This window comes from Ambystoma mexicanum, chromosome 14 (assembly GCF_040938575.1).
Source record: "Ambystoma mexicanum isolate Mex_15411 chromosome 14, UKY_AmexF1_1, whole genome shotgun sequence".
Classification (NCBI taxonomy): Eukaryota; Metazoa; Chordata; class Amphibia; order Caudata; family Ambystomatidae; genus Ambystoma; species Ambystoma mexicanum.
In genome coordinates, this window is record NC_090940.1 from 475,191,987 (window position 1) to 475,213,217 (window position 21,231).

Consider the following 21,231-nt stretch of genomic DNA (forward strand, 5'->3'; position numbering starts at 1 on the left):
CTGAACCTCGAAATACTGACGCTACATCCTCAGAAGCATCCAGTAAGGAACTTGTAGTGGTCACAGATAGGGCAACAGCAACACCCTCCACTTCAACGGTTGATGAGATTACACCCAGCACAGTTCCTTTTTTAGAAAAAGACCTACCAGACAGGGACAATGGAAGAAAAAAATCAGAGACAAAGAAACAAATGGGGAAAAAGACATAGTAGTGAACATCTCATCTTACCAACTGTCCAAATTGGAGTTACAAGTCTCACGCAAAGGTACCTCCTTTGTACCTCAATATAACACCAACCTTCCAAGAGAAAAAACTGACTTCTTCAAATTAATGAGAAAACTTAAACCTAAAGTATTCTTTGATACTCTTGAGGAGGAGGAACACATTAAAGAACCCTCTGAATTTCTAGAATTGGCACCGAAAAGTGTGTTCAACGTCCCGGTAAACAATCACGTCCTGGCAGTTTTTGAGAAAACGGTTTTGGACCAATTTAAGAAAATCCCATTCATGTCTAAGGGTAGAGGTAATTTCACGACTAGCGAAAGGCAAACCCTCAAAAGATTGCTGGACAATAGGTATATTATCTTTAAACCAGCTGACAAGGACGGCGCCCTCGTCCTGATGGACAAGACCAAATACATAGCGGAAGTGGAACGTCAACTAGCTGACCGTGAAACTTATCAGGAAGTCAATTATAATCCAACTGAACAGGTAAAGATCCTGATTAAGGAGATACTGGATGAGGCGGAAAACAGAGAAGTGATTACCGAAAAAACTCAGAGATTCTTGGAGAAGACACATCCCATCACTCCTGTAATATACATCCTCCCAAAGATCCACAAAAGATTGATTGACCCACCAGGGCGACCCATCATAGCGGCTACAGAGAGCCTTCTGGAACCCCTTGTGAAATATCTGGATCAAATTCTACAACCCCTCATACAGGACACTCCCACATATATTAAAGACGCCACGCATTTCCTGAACAACTTAAATGAGATTGAGTTTGTTAATGAAAGAGACACCCTTTTCACCTGGTTGTTACATTCATGTACACCAACACTGCACATGAAGCCGGCCTAGAGGCCGTGGAGTGGCTCTTACTACAGTCAGACAACTGTCAGGGTGATAAACTGTTTGTGTTGACCCTACTTAAAGTAGTCTTGATGAATAATTTCTTCAGATTTCAAGACAAGTTTTATCTGCAGCTTTCAGGCACGAGTATGGGGGCCGCTATGGCACCAGCATACGCCAATGCGTACATGTACTACCTGGAAACAGCACAAGTTTGACATCTGCGAGATGGTTACGTCATCTGACCATCTTTGTAAGGTACATAGATGATGTGTTTGGCATTTGGTATGGCCCGGATGGCGAACTAGACAATTTTCTCTCCATGATGAATGAGATGCATCCGCAAATCAAATTTACTACTGTCACAAGCAAATCAAAAATTAACTTCCTGGATGTTGAGGTCCATATCAAGGGAGATAAACTGGAGACCAGGATCTTTACAAAAGCCACAGATAGAAATAGCCTTCAACTAGCCACAAGCTTTCATCCCCACAGGACAATAGACAGTGTACCACTGAGCCAATTTTTAAATTACCGGAGAAACATCTCGGAGGACCCTGAATATGTGAGACAAGCAGTCCAGCTACGCAAATGGTTAAAGGAAAGAAGATATAATCCAACCACGATCTCTGGAATTGAAGAGAAAGAGTACACCATAAAGAGGGACACTCTACTCATTCCCAAAAATTGCACAAAAGTTGACTGTATGGTATACGTGACCACATATTCAGCTCAAAGCAAGAAAATTAGGAGTATCATCCCAAAAAATTGGCCAATGCTACAAATGGACCCTCAAACACAACCACTCTTCCAACAACCTCCCATCTTCGCATACAGAAATAGTAGGTCCTTGAGAAGTAGTCTGATCAGCGCTGAAACCCCTCTGGACCAGGCAATTTCCGCAAAATTTAAAGGGACACAACCGTGTTTCAAGTGTCAACATTGCAGCAATATCTTGCCAGGTAACACTATCTCACACCCACATACAGGGAAACCTATCACACTCAAACACTCATGTACCTGTGATTCTACCAATGTTGTCTATGCATTAAAATGTCCCTGTGGATTTTATTATATAGGGATGACCACAAGGAAGGCCAAATTGAGATGGACCGAGCATAAATCCAACATACGGACAAAAAATCTCAGATCACCAGTAGCAATGCATTTTATTGAATCAAGGCACTCTATTGCTCAAATGAAATGTATCATCTTGGAACAAGTGAAGGTGGGACAAAGAGGGGGAGATGTTCATAAGAAATTGCTACAAAGGGAGATCATGTGGATCGATTTGTTGGACTGTCTAAGTCCGAGGGGTATGAATTGCTTCTTATAATGTGATTGATTCCAAAATGTCAAACTGCAGTGGTTACTGTAGACACTGTCAATCAATGTACTATACTACACATTGACATTTGCCTAAATACCCCCAGCGAGGTTGTCAACCCAGATTGTGAATGGCAAGAAACCGACAGTCATGTATGCATATAATGATGATGCCTACAATGTACACTCTTGGGTGTACAGCTCTGAACGCATTGGGACTTAGTCCACACACACACACGCTTTTGATTACGGGAGACACTATATCTGCACAGCAATGCACCACCTACCTTATGACCCAGGACAGGCTAGAGAGATACTGTCATGAACCGTCACCTGCGTCCCTTTTGGACCTCCTGGTCCCTGACCCATAAAGCTCTGAATGCAGTAACCCTCCCAACATGGCCGTCGTATACGAAACGTAGCTTGCCAGCCTTTACGTTCCGCGCTTCACACACTATTAAACAGACACATCCCTGCGGCGCTGCGCGTCTCAATGCTGCTGTTCGCCGTAGCTGGACTTGTGCTGCCGGAGTTCGCTTGGGGGTATCCTCTTGAATTTCCCCTTTCCCGGTTCCTTGATTCCTCCTCCTTTCCTTATATCCTCTAAATTTACCCAACTTCCTGGATTTTCACCGCGCTCGAGTCACGGCTACCGTGCCTGCGTGCGCGGACATTGTTTCTTCCTGATTCCATCTCGGACAGTCTGAACGAAGCACGCTGGAATCCGAAGACCCGCGCACAGCTCTATACAAATCCCGGACTGTGCGGAAGAAGTCACGAAAGACAGGTGAGAAGGGGAGAGACTTGCGACAGATACTCTCTCAGCACCCTCTGTTGGGTCCCCATTACCAAGCGAGAGGAGGGGCACCACACAGTTTAGTTGAACTGATGGGCCCCTCCTCTCGCAACTTAATTGTATATTAGGCCTGCATACATGGAATCCCTGACTCATTTTTATTCTACATTCTTAACACACTATTACAGTGTCCCTTTACCTTCTCTTTGTACCTCTGCAGAGTCCCAGACTATTAATCTGGTAGGAACGAATGAATGTTGTTCTATACACTTTGGAACTCCTTTGAATTCGTTTTTGTTCAGATGAGACCGTACATGTACAAATCCCTTTGTATGCCACAATGATTGATGCGGGCTTCTGTCCCGCTGTTCTAGTGCATAGAATGAAATTGCGACGCTCGTGCGCGTTACTCCCATGGCAACCATGGACGCGACTCCACGGCCTTGCCATGGGCGCTTAAGGATTAGATGCTTTTATCTTACTGTTCACCTCAATGTAGCTAACTTGCTGTGGATATCCACAGAGAATCTTAAGTTGCCAACAGTACGTAGATCACCCAAGAGACAGCTGCTGAGTGCAAACGTAGAAGTCCCACACCAACATGGCGCCTCGGTGGGGAAGCGCACACGCAGCGTCCTTGGGACCATTTACACAGAACAGTGGCAAGCAGCTCGTCTTGGTGAAGGGCTGCTCAGCTCCTGCTCCGGGTCTGAATTGCAAGGTAAAACAGATGATCAAGTGTTGCCTTGAATAGCCGCTTGCTATGTACTGTTATTATCTTGACACCACATCTTCCCGCATCTAACAATAGGCCTTTGCCGTGAATGCACAAGTTTCATGCTACCTCTAATAGCTGTTTGCTATGCACTGTTATTATTTTGACACCACATCTTTTCGCATCTAACTACAGGCTTTTGCCTTGTATGCACGAGTTCCGCGTTACCTCCAATAACCGTTGGCTATATACTGGTATTACTTTGACAAAATATCTTCCCGCATCTAATTACAGGCTTCCGCCTTGAGTGCACGTGTTTTCAGGTCATGACCCGTGTTCCCCCCTACTTACAGACATCCTCTTGGGAGTCTTTTACCAGTCTTTACCCGCCACTACCACCTCGCTGTTTGGGGACCAGGAGATGTTCTCCAGAGCAAATTTATGTTTTTACTCTACCACTAAGGTCAGTGTGTGTTACAATTCCTTCTTCTACTTCGACTACCCCTGATTCCTAGATAACTAATTAGGATATTCTTATTACTTGTAGGACTTATCCAGAGAAATCATCTAGAACATAAAGTGAAAATTAAACACACCCTGCCCTGAAGATGGATTCATTTAATCCGAAACGCGTTGGCACCCACCACCACATAGGGGTGTTTTTCAATGTTGATGACTATTTGAGCAGCATATACTGTATTGCTCGGAACAAAATGAAATGTTATGATGGATTATGAACATAGTTTCTATTGTATATTCTTCTAGGTGAATTTGAGCGCTTTTCTCAGCTCAACCGTGTTGTTTTCTGAAATATTCCACTGTACATATTTTTGTCTGAATTTGTATCCCACACTGTGTATCTAACAGTGTGATGGAAATTGATTTTTGTGATTTAAAAAAACAAGAATATGATGGTATACCTGTCTTAACCTGCCTTGAGTCAGTTCGGTGTTTCCAAGCTAGATTCTTGCAGGGGGGCAGGAACATGTGAACATAGAAATGTTTTTATGGACTATCTTTTGGTGAAGAAAAAAGAAAACAACTTTGAATACTCTAGTATGAATATAACTAAATACTGCCATCTATTTAGGGCTATCCGACTCCCCTCTGGAGTCTTTGAACCCTAATAGGTTGTGGAATTATATCTGGGATTACTTCCCATTGGGAGTGCAGCACTGGGTTACCGGTCGGAAACGCCCGGTGCTTGTTTTCTGCCTGCAGGGCGTGGTCATGGGTGATGGGAGATAGGGGGGGGTCCATGTGGTGTGGGCTACCTGCGGGGTGTGATCATGGGTGATGGGGGGGGTTCCTTGTAGTGTGGGCTGCCTGCGGGGTGTGGTCACGTGTGATGGGAGGTGCCATGTGGTGTGGGCTGCCTGCGGGGTGTGCTCACGGGTGATGGGGGGGTCCCATGGGGTGTGGGCTGCCTGCGGGGTATGGTCACGGGTCATGAGGGGTCCCATGTGGTGTGGGCTGCCTGCGGGGTGTGGTCACGGGTCATGGGGGTCCCATGTGGTGTGGGCTGCCTGCGGGGTGTGGTCACGGGTCATGGGGGTCCCATGTGGTGTGGGTTGGCTGCGGGGTGTGGTCACGGGTCATGGGGGTCCCATGTGGTGTGGGCTGCCTGCGGGGTGTAGTCACGGGTGATTCCCATGTGGTGTGAGCTGCCTGCGGGGTGCGGTCACGGGTCATGGGGGTGCCATGTGGTGTGGGCTGCCTGCGGGGTGTGGTCACGGGTGATTCCCATGTGGTGTGAGCTGCCTGCGGGGTGCGGTCACGGGTGATGGTGTTAGTATTTATTAAATTTATATAGCGCTTTACGCCAAAGCGCTTTACATGGGGAACAAACAAAATACAACAAGCATTAAATAACAATTGAATCAAAACCAGAAAACAGTACAAGGAACAATGTACATTATTGATGAGGTTAGACGTGAGTAGAGAGGGACCAAGGTGTGAGAGGGAGTGGGAGGTATGAGTAGTGGTAGAAGCAGAAGTAGGAGAAGAAGCAAAAAGGTGTTAGGGAGATGAATGGAAGAGTTAAGAATTAGAGAAGTGCAGGAAGTAGGGTAGGAGGGAGTAGAGTGGAAGGAGTGGGTGAGGTGGTAATGAAGTAGGGGAGGAGTAGGAGGTATGGGTAGAGGTAGTAGCAGAAGTAAGAGAGGAAGCAAAAGGTGTTAGGCAGGGGAATGGAAGAGATAAGATTTTAGAGAAGTGCGGAAGGTAGGGTAGGAGGGAGTAGAGCGGATGGAGAGGGGGAGGCATTTCCAGTGGAAAGGAGCGAGTAGTTGAAAAGAGCGGAAGCGGGAGGGGACGCAGTGTGGTGGAGGAGGAGAGAGGGTAGGAAGAGATCAGCAGCGCGGAGAGAACGAGAAGGAGTATAGAAAGTGAGAAGGGAGGATAGGTAGGAGGGGGCAAGACCATAGAGGGATTTGAAGACTAGACAGAGGAACTTAAATTTGAGCTGGGAGTGAAATGAGAGCCAGCCTAGAGAGATGAGAGAAGAAGAGATGGAGTCATGAGGTGAGAGATGGCAGAGGGAGCAGATGGCAGAGTGGTAGACAGATTTGAGTGGGGAGAGGTGAGTCGAGGGAAGTCCAAAAAAAAAGGAGTGGAGCAGTAGAAAAGTCTGGAGAAGATGAGGGAGGTAATTGATTTTAGTCGCGTGAAAGGTTAGGAAGGGTCGAATTTTACGAATGTTGTACAGATGAAAGCGGCAAGATCTGGCAGTAAGAGAAATGTGGTGAGATAGAGAGAGGTGGGGGTCAATGTGAAGACCAAGGTTACAGGCATGGGGGGAGAAGGAGATTTTAGAGGGGGGAAAGAGAATGAAAGGGGGAGGGGAGGGAGTGTGTTGGCAGGGAAGAATAGGGCTTTGGTTTTGTCAGCATTTAGAGTAAGGAAGTTCGAGGCAGTCGAGGACTTAATAGCAGAGAGGCAAGAAGAAAGCTTATGGTGGTTGTCAGGAGAGAAAGAGGAGACGGTGATGGGGGGTGCCATGTGGTGTGGGCAGCCTGCGGGGTGTGGTCATGGGTGATGTGGGTTGGGAGGGATCCCATGTGGTGTGGGCTGCCTGCTGAGTGTGGTCACGGGTGATGGGGGCTGGTGGGATCCCATGTGGTGTGGGCTGCCTGCAGGGTGTGATCACAGGTGATGAGGGTTGGGGAGGTCCCATGTGGTGTGGGCTGCCTGCGAGGTGTGGTCACGGGTGAGGGGGGTCCCATGTGGTGTGGGCAGCCTACGGGGTGTGATCACGGGTGATGTGGGTGGGGGTCCCATGTGGTATGGGGTGGCTGCGGGGTGTAGTCACGGATGATGGGGGTGCCATGTGCTGTGGGCTGGCTGCGGGGGTGGTCACGGGTGATGGGGGGGGTCAGTTCCCAGTGGATTTGTGTGTATATCGTGAAGTACGTGCAGGAGTTATGATTTGGCTGGGGTGCGTTCAGGGTTGCACCCCAGCCAAATCGTGTGGGAACACTGCACGTACCACGGACACACCCCAGCCAAATTGCGTGGAAACTCAGAGCATACTCCGAGTTTTCATGCAATTTGGCTGGGGGTTTGAGGGGGCTGCATGCTGGACCAGGGATAGCGCTGGGGCTTGTGCTGTGTTAGGCATTTCGCTAGCTTTTTACTGCACGTGGGGGCATGTTGGGTGTGCTACTGGCGCTGCTTGATGTTCCTTGCACCACGGCTAGTGAGAACTTGGGAAATTCATGAATATGCATGCCGTGCAATTGTTTCTTTGCGCCACGGCTGGCGCACGCTCCTTCTCGGTGCTTGCGCTCGATTCCACGAATCGGGGGCCATATTGTCCAGTTGACTTAATATGTGATTTCTTGCTGAGAATCACGGTACAACTGTTAGGGTCTACTACCCTGGGATTACTGAATGAAATCTGAAAGTAACCATTGGTTTTACTCCCCCAAGAATAGGTGTGTCCTATAATGAATTTGTTTAAAAAGGTTTGACTTCCCTAGAACTACTGTTAGTGTTTCAAATAAGGTTAAATTCTTTGGTCTGTGTACCTTCAAACAGTTTGTTGTGTTATTTTATAATGTTTTTATAACTTTGACCAGTACTTACCCCAAGATTTAACTTGGCCTAATAGTATTCAAAATAAACCTTTATTTTGTATAATACTTCTGGTTGACAATGTTTCTATCGATTCCTTTGTTTGTTATAGATGCTTTTTATCTTTCTACAGCCCTCTATCCCTCCTAAGATAAGCCTGGCTGCTCTATCTACACTACCATGAACTCAGGTGATACAGCCTTATACTAAGAGTGGAATCTTGTAATGTCTCAGTTGAATGGTTTTGATGAAGTTTGGTGAAACTTCAGAAAAACTGTCTTAACACCTCTGATGCTAAGACTGTTGAAGTGGGGAGAAAGTCAGTCTGGAAGTAGAGGCAGTTTATCATTGTGGCAGTAGGGTAGACGGAAGAGGCAAAGAGGCTGCCCTTTTCTGAGAACATAGGAAAGAAGAGTGCCTTGCCTACCTGTGGAGGTCGAAATGCCTTGTCTTTTAAAAGCCTAACTATTCTCACACACAAAGTTCAATCAGGAGTACCAGAACTGTGGTGGCGCATAATATTGTCAGTAGATGTTGCATGAAAGCTGGTTGAAGTAGAGGAATACTGTGGAACCAAAGAGTCTGTTTCAACAGTAACACAAGTAGAAGGGGGTTGTTAAGAGGTGAACAACAATCCAAGAAAAAGCATACTGACAATTACACTAGATGTACTGCAGAGGGTATGCACTACTTTTGTAGCAGTGAAGAAGAAGTGGCTAATCTATTTTTCTAACTGTGAAAGCAATCTTGGAAGGAGGCTGACCAGGATTACCATTGGCGCGGTTTCCTTGGCTGAAATTGGGAAGGAATCTATTCAATTGAAAGTTGAAGAACTGTTAACAGTGGAGTTTTGTTTGGGGAACCTTTATTTCATTTGCAACTTTAAAGAACTGGTTCAAGGCTTTATTCTTCGACTTTAACATTTAAGAACATTGACTTTGAACCATCCTGGGGATGGGATTTACCCAGGACAGGTGAAGGTCACCCTAATTACTGGCTCTTGATTAATTGTTCACTTCTGTTAATCTTTATTTTTCATGTTTTGTTGTTTAGTGTGAGTGCCAGTTTATTTCTGTTAGGAGTGATTTCCCTTTGTTATTATACTAGTTAGGGAACTCCACGGAAGAGTAGGTTTACCATGGATTTATTTGCATCGTTTTGTTCTAATAAAATGCTTTATACTGAGAAACCTACAAGCAGTTATCTGCCTCGCATTACTGACCCCTCACACACATCTACCATTGAAGAGTCAGGAATACATTCAGGCAAGCCCTGCGAAAACACTACGTGCATGGCTTTCTAAGCATGCAACAAGAGGATTTGTGGTAAACGTCCCTAAGAGCGGGAAGCTTGGAAGAAAGAGCAAACGTCACAGAGGGAAATATCAGAAAGGTACAGTATCAATGATTAAAATTGATGCCCAATGGGGGCAAATGGAGCGCTTTCATGAAGGACAGCTTATCTAGGGAATTGTAAAGCACGAGTGCTGGGCCTGCCAGTGGGGAAAAAAATTGATGCAACCACATACTTTAAAGAGCAATGGCTTCCCAAGTTCCTCGATCTATAGGGACCATCCTCCTATATGTGGACAGTTGCTATAGAGTGAAGGAGCCAACAGTTAAGGGCATCACAAAACAGTAGGAGGGACACACCCGGTTATATAAGATAGTGGACATACAGGATAAGGATAGAATTTTGGCAGGAGCCAAAAGGAAAGGGCCAATGAAATATGACAAGTACCACACAGTAAACCTCTTGTCAGAATGGGCTCCTGAGACACTGAAAAGAGGGCCTGCCTGAATGAGGTCAAAATTAGGTTCATAGCATACAGGATCAAAGGCTCTATGTCAGAACAACAACATTATTTGCTCAAAGGTAAAAACCCTAAAAATATTTTTACCACAAAATACAGAGGGAGACCTCTCACACCTCTCCTTAACTATCTCTTTCCTATTTCTATATACCTAACCCAATTCACCCCCATCACCCCACCATATCTACCTGGTTGAGACAAAAAGAATTGCAGTAAACAATGTGTTTTTACCTACAACCAACCTGTTGAGTACTGGATCAAAGCAGGGCCTTATCACTGGCTAAACTGAGTGTTTTTTGGGTGAAAAACGGAAATGTGTATTTGGGAAAAGCATAAGGCAGGGACCCTTCTGAACATAGTTTTGATAACTTGAAATGTGAGTGGGCGAGTCCTGTTAGAGTTGAGCTATGGAGCCAATGGAATTTTGCCTGCATGTATGCTGCTAGTTTATCAGATTCACCCAAAAGTGAAAAGAATATTTGAGCATTTCGTTATTTCAACATTTATAGATGATTGCATTTGATTGGAGTATTGCTTTCGCTAACAATTTAAATTAAACCTGAATTCTCCATTCACATTTGGGCCACGATGCAAATATTTTATTACAAAGTGCATTTTGGTTGCAATAAGCAGAGTATGCATGATTATTTGGGCCAGAGGATCACCCTTGCATTCATTTTGTATTTTTTTTAAATAAAGAAAACAAAATTCAATTTTGTATTTGTATTAAACTACATTGCCAAGAGGCTATTTACTTGATTTGTACTAAACATAACACAATATTAAAAAGGAAACATGCGTGCATTTTTAAAGAGATACTACAGTCCAGTACATAATTGCGTAATGTCACTAACCAGACTAATATGTTTGTTGTACGATGTATAGAGGTGAGAAGCCATCATCTCCACTGTGGTCAATTTCTGTGCCTGAAGCAATGAATTAAGTCTATCCACAATACTAATATCCAATTCACAAAATACAGGACTTAAGTTGATGTGCAGTTCTGATTTCTGGGGAATGGCACTTAATCTTCCTTGGCTGCCCTAAAATTTCAGAGAAGCATTATTAAAAACACTTTTGGCAGATACTTTAAGAACATACATTTAAAAATACACCAATTTAAAATTATGTATGGGGCTGATTTACAAAAGAGTTTTCTAATGGGAAAATCCCACTGAAAATCACGCAAATCAGGCCCTGTATATATGTAAGGGAATTTTGTTATAATTGTGTACAACAGAAATTATTCCTGACCTTACCTGAGGTCCTCTCGTGTCCGAATGCTTATAGTGTAGGTGAACACATGGACTGATGTTAAAATCGCTTCGCTTTCTGCTGGCAAATTTTAAAAGCTAAAGAAGAAAGTGTCAACACATTGTTATTCAAAATCTACTTGAGAAAAAAAGTACTATCAGTTGAATTCATTATTCGTAAATTGCAAGTTAGATCAACAGATTTTTAAAATCTCACAAAATTAATGTTATGCCTTAGGTACTAAAACTCCTCAATTCACACTAAAATATCTCTATATCTCTTAAAATAATACATCGGAAAAGGGTAGTGCTAATAATGTATTCACTAGAGCTTGATTTTGCTTCCTTAAGCAGTTGAACAAAATCTACCTTTACTTTTTTGTGCATTTGCTCAAATGAGAAATATACACAGCTGGTTTTTGGAGTGTGCGGGGTTAGAGTCACATATCTTATGTTGCACATACTGTTTTTGATGCACGGTTACATTGATTACTGGCTGGTTTACAAAGGGGTGTGAATTTTGAAATAGTTGGAACAGAAAAAAGGACCTATAGTAATGAAGTGTTGCAGATAAAGGTACGTTTAAGAATTTCCTACACAGTCCTTAATCCTAACCCTTCATCTAGCCTCCATTTGGAAAAGTCGTTATGCATTGTGACAAGGCCAGCAATCTGGCATTGTTAAGAGGGGATGGGAACCCCTCTCATCTGGGGGTGAGAGGCCTATAGGGAGAAATCCAGAGCCAGTCCTAACCCTGAGGTGGACAGAGGCAGGTGAGGGGTGGCCCCATTCCTGCCCTTTCCCTTATGCCAGCATGTTTATATGCAGCCCACCGTTATGTTCAGCCTTGCCCCCAAGTCAGATACTTGGCAGTGCCTTTTGTTATGAATCCTTTGGAGTCATCACTAAACCCCAGCCTAAAATCTCCTCCCATGTGGCCAGGGGAAGGCGGCCTCTACCTGATCCTGGGTGTGGTATTATGAGGGTGGATCGTATGGTAGGATATGGTTATTGGGGAGAAGTGGTGACTCCATCAGGAGAGATGCAGTATTCTTCTCTTTCCTGTGAAGAAGACCCTATAATTCCAGAGTTCCTAATGGCATGTTGTCATGTTTTCGAACCTTCCAGTTGAAAAACCCTGAAACCTCTTCTTGTTAAATAACCCAAACGGAACACTATTCCCTCTTCATGTGAACATAATACCCATAAATCACATTTAACATGTCCTGTTTATGATGGCTAGTTAAACAAAGAAGATGTCAAGCAATGTAACTTAAAACAATGTAAAACTCCTTTGGATGTCAACTCCCAGAAAGCTTCAAGTACTGAGATGAAGAAGGAGAGTAAGGAGTCAATGTGGAATGAAAGTAACATCAAGTTTAACGTGCACACTAGTTGTCATGCTAACAATCAACTGTGCAGGACATTGAAACCAGAGGATCACCTGCAATCAAGGGGGAGGAGAGCTGCAGAGCAATCGAAGCGGACTCAACGGCAGAAGCAGACACACAGTGACGAGCCGTGCTGGAAGAGCCAGATGCTTACAGGCAACCACCTCGAAGCGTGCCTTACCAGAGGACAGAGTGTACGGTAAAGACGCAGTGGGTGTCTTCCAGGGGCCCTCCAAGGCAGACAGTGTCAAGCCTGCTGGTTCTCATGTCCCTACCAGCGCCATGCCTCCTGTCACTCCACGGAGACAATGCTTTTCCTCTGCCCATAGAACGGCTGCTAGACCATTCTTTACCCGCTGGAAGTTGCACGGGAGGTTGCCATGGCAAGATTGTGGGTAGTCAGCATGCCACGCGGTAGCGCTGCGTTCCAGGTACTTGTTCCGATCACGTGACATGAAACGCTGGGCATCACGGAAGAGCTGCGTAAGTGAAGCTACTTAATCCATTCCTATTCAGAACACAGCACTTCTGATTATTATTCTGACCAGAAGCCATCTTCTGTTTTGCTATGCCATCTTGCTGTTCTTGACTTTTTGTTGCCGACCTGTTTTTGCTCACAGACTCCTTACCAGTCTCTGCCCTTGTTACCTGCTATTCCCTGAACGGTTACCGACCACAGCTTGAACTCGGAATGTTCACTCTTTACGGTTTTGCTGTTTCTCTTGTCCGTATGTTGCCGACTAAGAATTGAACACCGACTCCTGTTTCCAATGCCACTCCAAGACTGCATTGTTGTAAGGTACCCTGAACGCTAGTTTCAGTCTGAGGGCAGCTTCTTACAGTGTTCGAATATTCAGCACCTGAAACATTAAGCTAATTCTGTTCCTGAAACCACCTAAGGGTCTTTCACTTTGCAAAATACCTCCTTTAATCCCTACTTCCCTGTCCCCTCTCCCTTGGTTTTCAGTGCACTGGACATTTGGACGCTCTGCTGTATTCTCCTACGTGTACACAAACCCACCTGTAGTGCGTCCCTCGTGCCGACGGGTCCTAGTTCCTAACTAACCTTTGCCTTCCTCGTTGCCCCTCTCGGTCACTACCCCTGGATATAACTCCATCAAGACTTGCTCACGGTAAGAGACAACCCAGCCACAGTGTATTACCTAGCTCAGGCGTGATAGGAAGGGAGGAGGGTGGTTGATTGACATCCCTTAAATAGTGCTTTCGACTTGCCTTCCTAGGAGGAGCCGAGAATGAGGCACATTACCATCTCCCAGGAAGTGCAGAATCCCATTACAACCAGGGTAGTTCAGTATGATTAGGGGTATACTTACTGCATCTGAAAGATCATCACTGATCTCTGCCCCTCTAATTCCAGCCTGGTGTGTTTCCTGTTATCGTGGATTCTCTGCCCTTCCAATTGATTCATTTTGCTGGCTTCTTGATACTTAATAGCTAGTGACGTCTATCATTAGGATACAGTTTGAAATTGAGATAGTTACCTACTGAGCACAGGGCTTCTTCAATCATGGCAAGTGAGGTTCTCGGTATATCTGCCAAGAGATCCGAAGTCATCCTGGTGAGTCTTCTTTATTCTTAGTTGCATTATCTGACTCATTGTGACATACAAACACTGCAAGGCTGTAGGAGACACGGTCCTGAGGGTCTGTCTTGGTTCCATCAGTGAGTAGTTGAAAAGCCAACGCAGAAACCGAACGAGTCTGTATGACAGAGGAAGCCTGCCCAGCGATAAAACTTCGCTGCAGAGACACATTACACCAGTAAGTCAGCACAGAGAGGTTGGGGGACCTGGGACATGCCAGCAAACTTACGAACACAAGTAATTATTTTGAATACCGATCAAATAGAGTTGAAAGGCAAAAACTGTTCAAAATCTCCTTATATGAAATGTCAATTTGGGGAAACATGGAACAAGCATTGCCACAAGCCAAGAGACACTAATGACGTTGAAGGGCAAAAGTTGTACAAATCTCTTTATATGAAAAGTCAATATGAGGAAAATTGGAACAGCCATTGCAAAAAGCCAATAAATATTAAGAAGTTGACAGACAGAAACTGAACAAATGCCCATATATGGGATGTCAATATGGGGGAAGCTGGAACAAGTAATTCCTGAAGTCAATGAGGTATACACAGTGAAGGAGTGCAACTGTGTTATAGTTGGAAGAAAAGTCAACATGGTAGGAAGACCTGGTGAAGGAAACACATCTGGCGGTGAACCATCTTTGTAAGGAGATACTTGGCAGGAGAGTATGCCAAGGGATCTGCATGAACCAGAAAGGGGGGGGCGATACCTGGCAGGAGAGTACACCAGGATACCTAAAGAATCAAATGAGTAATTCCTGGCAGAAGATCCACGAAATCATTCTTGGAACAGTTATGTGAAAGAGAAACTGTGTCATCTGAAGTAGTTGTTAAAATAAACATTTTGCCATCCTGTAAAGTAGAAAACACTTCTTTTTGCTATCCTCCAAACAGTGTTGTAGTAAAAGACATTTCTACTACTTCGGTGGAATCCTTGTTTGAAATAAGACACTTTTTGCCATCCTTAAAGTGTTTCAGGAAAGAGAATGTTCAACTACTCTTAAAGAATCAAGCTTTAAGAAGGACACTGTCTTTATTCTACCTAAAAGAATCCAGGGGAAAGGAAACCCCCTCCAAACTCCTCCCATGGATTCAATAATTATTTGTTGAATTTTCACACATGATTTACATACGCTCTTCACTAAGTAAAAATCAGAAACATTTATTTTGTACTTTTGATTGATTGTTTAAGTGTGAGGGTCAGATAGGTGTTGGATACAATGACATAATTTCACCTTCAAGACTCAGACTGATCTTTAGATTTAGTTTCTTAGGTAGGGAAACTCTCTTTAGGATAGGAACATAAAGGCCTTTCTCCAAATCATTTAATTTAAAATGTCTAAGGTTGAAAAGGTTACAACTTTGTGTTCACCTCTCATTTCTGATTTGGGGTTGAATGACTGAGGTCAAAATGTTCGAGGGAGAATTGACCGAAGGTTATTGGTTCTAAACAACCTTTGTTCCTTTCTCCACTGAACATTTCACACTTGGCCAACCCCCACCCACACCCTCGTCCACACCCCAACCCCCCCACTTACCTTTCATGCTGACGTGCTGTGTCCTTGCGACGCCTGTTCCCTTTCACTTTCATGATCGGGCAACGCAGGGTCGTTTCCTTTTTTTTGTGACTGCGGGACAGCTGCAGGAGATACCCCGCAGCCTTTTTAAAAAAAATAAATAAATCAGGACTGTGGGACAGCTGCAGGTGTGTCCCCCGCAACCCCAGCTCACTATACTGTATAGTATACTGTATAGTATAGTGAGTGGGGCGTTGTAGGGGACACCCCCGCAACCCCCGATCACAGTATAGTGAGTAGGGGTCACGGGGGACACCCATGCAGCCCTTTTTTCTGTTTCTTTAGGATGGCTAAGTGGGACACCGCCAGAAACCTCACTCACAATCTAGAGAGTAAGGGTGCGGGAGACACCCTTGCAGCCCCCTGAACCGAATGCGTGATCTGGTCGAACTGTTCAGTGGAAAATCAGCCAAATTATGCATTCAGAAATTTTTGTTGCAAACATTTTGTCCTAAACGTCACTTCTGACCCCTAACACTTAATATTAATTCTAGAGCCCAACATCAAAAACAGATGCTCAGAAAAAAAAATCAAACATAAGAGCGATCAGAAGTATCTCTTGACCACTGCAGTGATCAGGCGTAGAAGGGGGGAGCGAGGGGGGGGGGGGGGGAATTGAGCCATGGACCGGACAGAAATCAAAGAAACTGCTGCAAACATATACCAGAGGTAAAGGTGCTTCACACTGAAGAGAGAGGGAAGCAGCTTCCATATGAAATAGCACTGAGGACCTGGCAGAGATGCTGAACAAAGTACGCAAGCCTTTATGAGAATTTAGAGGTCCCCCAGAGCACCAGAGACCGAGAGGGCAGAAGGACACACCTTCCTCTAATAGACTTACTGGAAGACACTGCGCAACAGGTTCCCGGAACATCAACATGTACACTGGCTTTTCCAAGCCGCCACCTATAGTAGGTAGCAGGACTGCAGAGAACAAGTAAGGGGGAGGGGGGGGGCTAAGCACGCTACTTATGACTTTCCACATTACACACATATATGCCCTGGATGGGGACGACACGAAGAGAGCTCTGTTAGGGAGAATTCTCTCTTTAGGCTGAATTTCCTAACCTAGTGAGTCCCCCAGCAGCTTTTCTGGATTTCTGGAGTTTGTTTTTTTCTCCTGCCAAGAGTGAGACTCTTTTTCTCCCACTCTTGAACATGATTTATGGTGTTCCTTTGACTGTTAATGTGTTTTACGGGCTATGGGGTCCTTTACTCCATAGGGTCTCATGTGTTTTTACTATGTGTGTTACACAGCACCCTCCGTGCAGTAACAAAGGGGTGTCATAGTGACACCCCACCATAGACTCCATACCCTGGGACTGACTACTGTCTCCCAGGGCATGTAAAGTCACTATTGGCTTTACTAGTCCCAAATTATTAACAGAAACCAGTACAAACCATCATATTGTGGACGTACTGGTCGGGGCAATTCCATTGCCCCGGGGTCTGTTAGTCGAGTGGGCACATCTCCGTCCCCCCTGATCGAGTTTTGGCTGGTGGCAGTGGAAACTACTTTTTATATTCGACTGCAAATATTTCCCTATGGGATTTTCCCATTGTTCGAGGCTACCAACTTTAATTATTTAATTCTCATAGCCTCGAACATACCGCCGGTTTTTTAATGAATATTAATTCGCCGGTTGGTATTTTTTGCCAGGACTCTATTCTAAAATGGCGTTTGTGTTCTCTTCTGTGACTCCAACCCAGGTCGAGCCCTTTGTTCCACTTTTTGGTGGGCTTCTCCACAGAAGCCTCCAAAAGTGGTGCCACTCTGTCTGGGTACCACAGGGGGTGTGGGAGGGAGTTTAGGCACCCTGGACTGAGTTACCTTGGTAACTCAAGTCGCACTCTTGTGTGATTGGCCTAAGTGGTAAGCCGGCCGACTCACCACTTAGCATGTTTGATTGACAGCTAGGCTGAGTGAATGGGGGTATGCTGCATAAAAGCAGGGCTTTGGGGACTGGAACTTCAGAAGTCGCCACAGGACCTGAGAATCCGACAAGGGAGAAGCTGAGCCGACCTACCACAACGACACCACCGGTGGAGCCCTGCGGAATCGACTCACCACTTCCCGACAACAGAGAAGATCGCCCGGCTGGAGAGGCTTCTTCCCCTGACTGGTGGGCACAACCAGTTTACCTTCCTCTCTTCGCACCCCAGACCGGTTTGTGGTCGAATTGCGCGTCAACAGATCGTTCCTTGTACCTGAGAAACTCTGCGGCTGGTTTCTTCCCTGGCAGTGCAACGGACTCCTGTCTTCCTCCCCGACGAGATCCTTTCTTCCCCCGGATGAAGCACCGACTTGCATCCGCTGCCAGGAACAACTGCCCCCGCTGGAGTATTCTCACCACTTTAAGGTACCGTGTCCGCCAGGCCTCCCTTTCTAAAGATTGCTACAAGGTAATAATAACCCCTTAACCTTCTGGACTGGGCTGGCCGTCTTGACCCTCTAACTGGTCCCTTTCTTTGGTTCAACTCCTTTTTGAACCGTTACAAGACTTTTGTGCACTGCAACCGTGTGACCTTGGACACATTTCGTTTTGATCCTCTTAAAGCGGATCCGGCCTACTGACTCTGAATTCACGGTGTTACTTTGCCTCCCTCTCTTGTTGTGTTCATGAAAAAGTGTTGGGATCTGCTTCAATTTATTCTCTGCTTTTCTCTCCCTTTTTAAAACGTATTATTAGAGTGCCATCTACGTTAAGCGCTCACCGCTGTCTGAAAATAAGTGGGGCTTTACTTAAGACTTGCCTAATATTCTTTTTAAGGGAGTGTATATCTTTTAGTGACCGTGTTTTTGAATAGCTTACTATTAGTGCCTGTGTTTTTCTAGATGGGGTTTTAAATAAATAATGATATCTCTTTTACACCAAGCCCTGGTCAGTGTTTACTTGTTCTATTGTGTTCTCTTGACCTATTGTGAATACTCTGTATACTGCCTAACTCTTCTTGAGGGAAGTCTGACTGCTCAGCCACAGCTACCAAGTGAATCTGTGTGGTACAGACTGCTGCCAAGTGGGTTTACTGCCAAACACCTGTAGTCCTAAATCTTTTGCAGTGGTCCCAGAGGGAACTGCACAGGTTTCTGCCCAACAAGCTCCAACCCTGGCCAAGAGGGGGGAACCATGAACAGTTACAGGGTTTGAAATTGGGGGGAGCTATTTAGCACCTGTTTCTAGCATAGTAGAGCCTGGTTAGCCTGAAACCAACAGCTAACAGGAGCTACTTTTGGCTCCGATGGCCAACTGGTGCCTTCCAAGCATGTGAATGTGACATTAACTTTGAGTATTTGAAAATGGTAATAAAATTACAACTTATATACATGTAAAAACAATGGTTCATACAAAATGGGCAAAAAGTTAAAGCGGCATCTCTGATATCTCCTGGTTCCCCTGTGGTAGCTGCCTGACACCCAGGAGCTGTGTTTTAGCTCCTGCTCATTCAATCTCAATTTCGAACCCTGAGTTATGTGAGTTATTGGGGTGAAGTCAGATGTGGAGGACAACTAAGAGAACAGCAGAAGGTAGGAAAGCGCAGTGGAATGTGGAAGCAAATGGTGGAAAAAGTGAGATATTGGTTAGGTTAAATAGTGGTAGTAGTAGTGTAGTGTGAGTGTGCATGTTTGCATGGCTGGTGTGTAAAATATTTAGTGTAAGGAGTGATTGTTAACCGGATGTTATTGGGTGAAATAAAGGGTGCTTCAGTATTGTGGAGGGAGGAGGGGTTGTGGAAGAGAGTAGTAGAGAGAGGATAGAGTAGTCAAGTGGAGGAGACAGTAGTGGAGCAGAGGAGGGAATAGTGGAGCAGAAGAGGGAATAGTGGATAGGAGGGGGGAATAGTGGATAAGAGGATGGGGTAGTCATGCAGAGGAGAGAGAAGTAGAGCAGAGGAGGGAGTAGTGGGGCATAGAGAGGGAGTAATGCAGTGGAGGTGGGAGCAGTGGAATAGAAAGAGGGAGTAGCAGAGTGAAGGAAAGAGGTTTAGTAGTGATAAGAGGGTGTAGTAGTGAGAGGAGGAAATAGTGGAGGTAGTGTGGAGGAGGGAGGAGTGGCAGAGGAAGCAGTAGTGGAATGAGGGAGTAGTAGTGGTGTAGCTGGGGAGGAGAAGAGGTGTTGAGGTAGTAGTGTGGAGGAAGGACAATTAACATCAGAGGATGGAGGCAATCGGAGAAGAGGCAACATCGAAAGGAACAGAAGATTGGTGGGAAGAGTGAGGAGGTGGGGAGAAACAGTAAGAGTAGAGATAGGAAAAGTAAGAATGAGTGCGTTAGACAGGGTCTGAATCAAACAAGCATACTTGCAAGCACTATCGAAATGCCCATTAGACCACTAACCACTTGACAGTGTAGGGAGAGTTAATTAGCTCTTAAGGGAGTCTAGTGAGATAAGACATTCAATTTTGGGTCCTCACCACCAGCAGAAGATAGAACTAGAAAATAGGGGTTACCCTTCTCTATCCACTAACATGGAGTCAGGGATGCTGGCCTTAGGGTGGAGATTTGAGATTAGATGAGAGGGAGGGACAGCCACAGGCTCCATAAAATCTTTAATAAAGACCCTTGGACCGCCTCTGAGACTGGGAATGCATCTTGAGGCTTTTGAGACAGCATACCATTGGAGGCTACATCTCTCCTTTCACTTCTCTTGGATTCTGCAGTGTCTATAAATCAATACTCACTAGTTACAAAAGAAATTGAATTCTACTGCAAGCAACATACTCTTTATTTCTTTTGTCCCTCCCCTGCTTCTCTCAGCACCGAAGCTACCTCATGCTATCCCATGTGAGGGTGTAGAAGGAGACTGACAAGGAGTCGTCATCTTGTGGGCTATAAACTTTTATTAAAATCAATAAAGAAACCTATCTCTCCCGACTTCTAAGGGGCTTTCCCTGCTGAAACCTAGGAAAACGTTTGTGAATTGTCAGAATGTCAGTAAAAATTAAATGCGCTCTGTCCTCTGTCAGAAACCAACTAATCTAACCCTAAGACTATAAACATAAGTCTTTAACTAAAGTGAAGGTTGTGTTTCCTTCACCATGAGAATGACTTCCTTCGCCTGGTGTCTTGCTTTCGTCTTATAGTAGAAATAGCTCTTTCAATGTTCCATCACAAAAGACCAGGGGAATGACTCCTTCCTCCTGGTCCTCCACAGTGGTCTTTAAGCACTCTTGCAGAAAACTTGGATAAGTCCCTTTAGCTCTCTTCAGGAAGTAGAAAAACTCTTAGCCTTACTTGGCTTCCATTTAGTACTCTGATGACCACTTGGCTGACCACTTCGACGAGGGAGATTTTCATTACACTCGGCTTGAGCAGTTGTGTTTGGCTGACAACTTCGATGAGGGACATGATTCACGATACATTCTGCTAGACAGGCAGTGTTTACAACACCACTGCGACGAGGGAGACGATTCCTGATGCGCTATGGCTCCATTTTATGGTTTGGGTTGTGTGATGAAGCCTACAGACTCCTCACTAAACCCATGCCTAAAGTCTCCTCCCAGGTGGCCAGGGAAAGACAGATGCTTCCTGATCTTTACTTTAGGGGTGGTGTTCCACGGGAGGATCACCTATGGTAAAAAGGGCCCAGGGGAATGAGAGGACTCTG

General features: G+C 45.1%; 1 protein-coding gene across 6 annotated transcripts in view; it reads right to left on the minus strand.

The window, feature by feature from the left end:
• ATG2B (autophagy related 2B) overlaps positions 1–21,231 on the minus strand; it is a 5,509,925-nt gene that overhangs the window by 3,778,338 nt on the left and 1,710,356 nt on the right. For all 6 annotated transcript variants that reach the window (XM_069637692.1, XM_069637689.1, XM_069637687.1 and 3 more), the window contains 2 exons: positions 11,059–11,151; positions 10,654–10,842 (listed from right to left, as the gene is read on the minus strand). In XM_069637692.1, the coding sequence (XP_069493793.1) occupies positions 10,654–10,842; positions 11,059–11,151 (282 nt within the window). The remainder of the gene's footprint in view (positions 1–10,653; positions 10,843–11,058; positions 11,152–21,231) is intronic.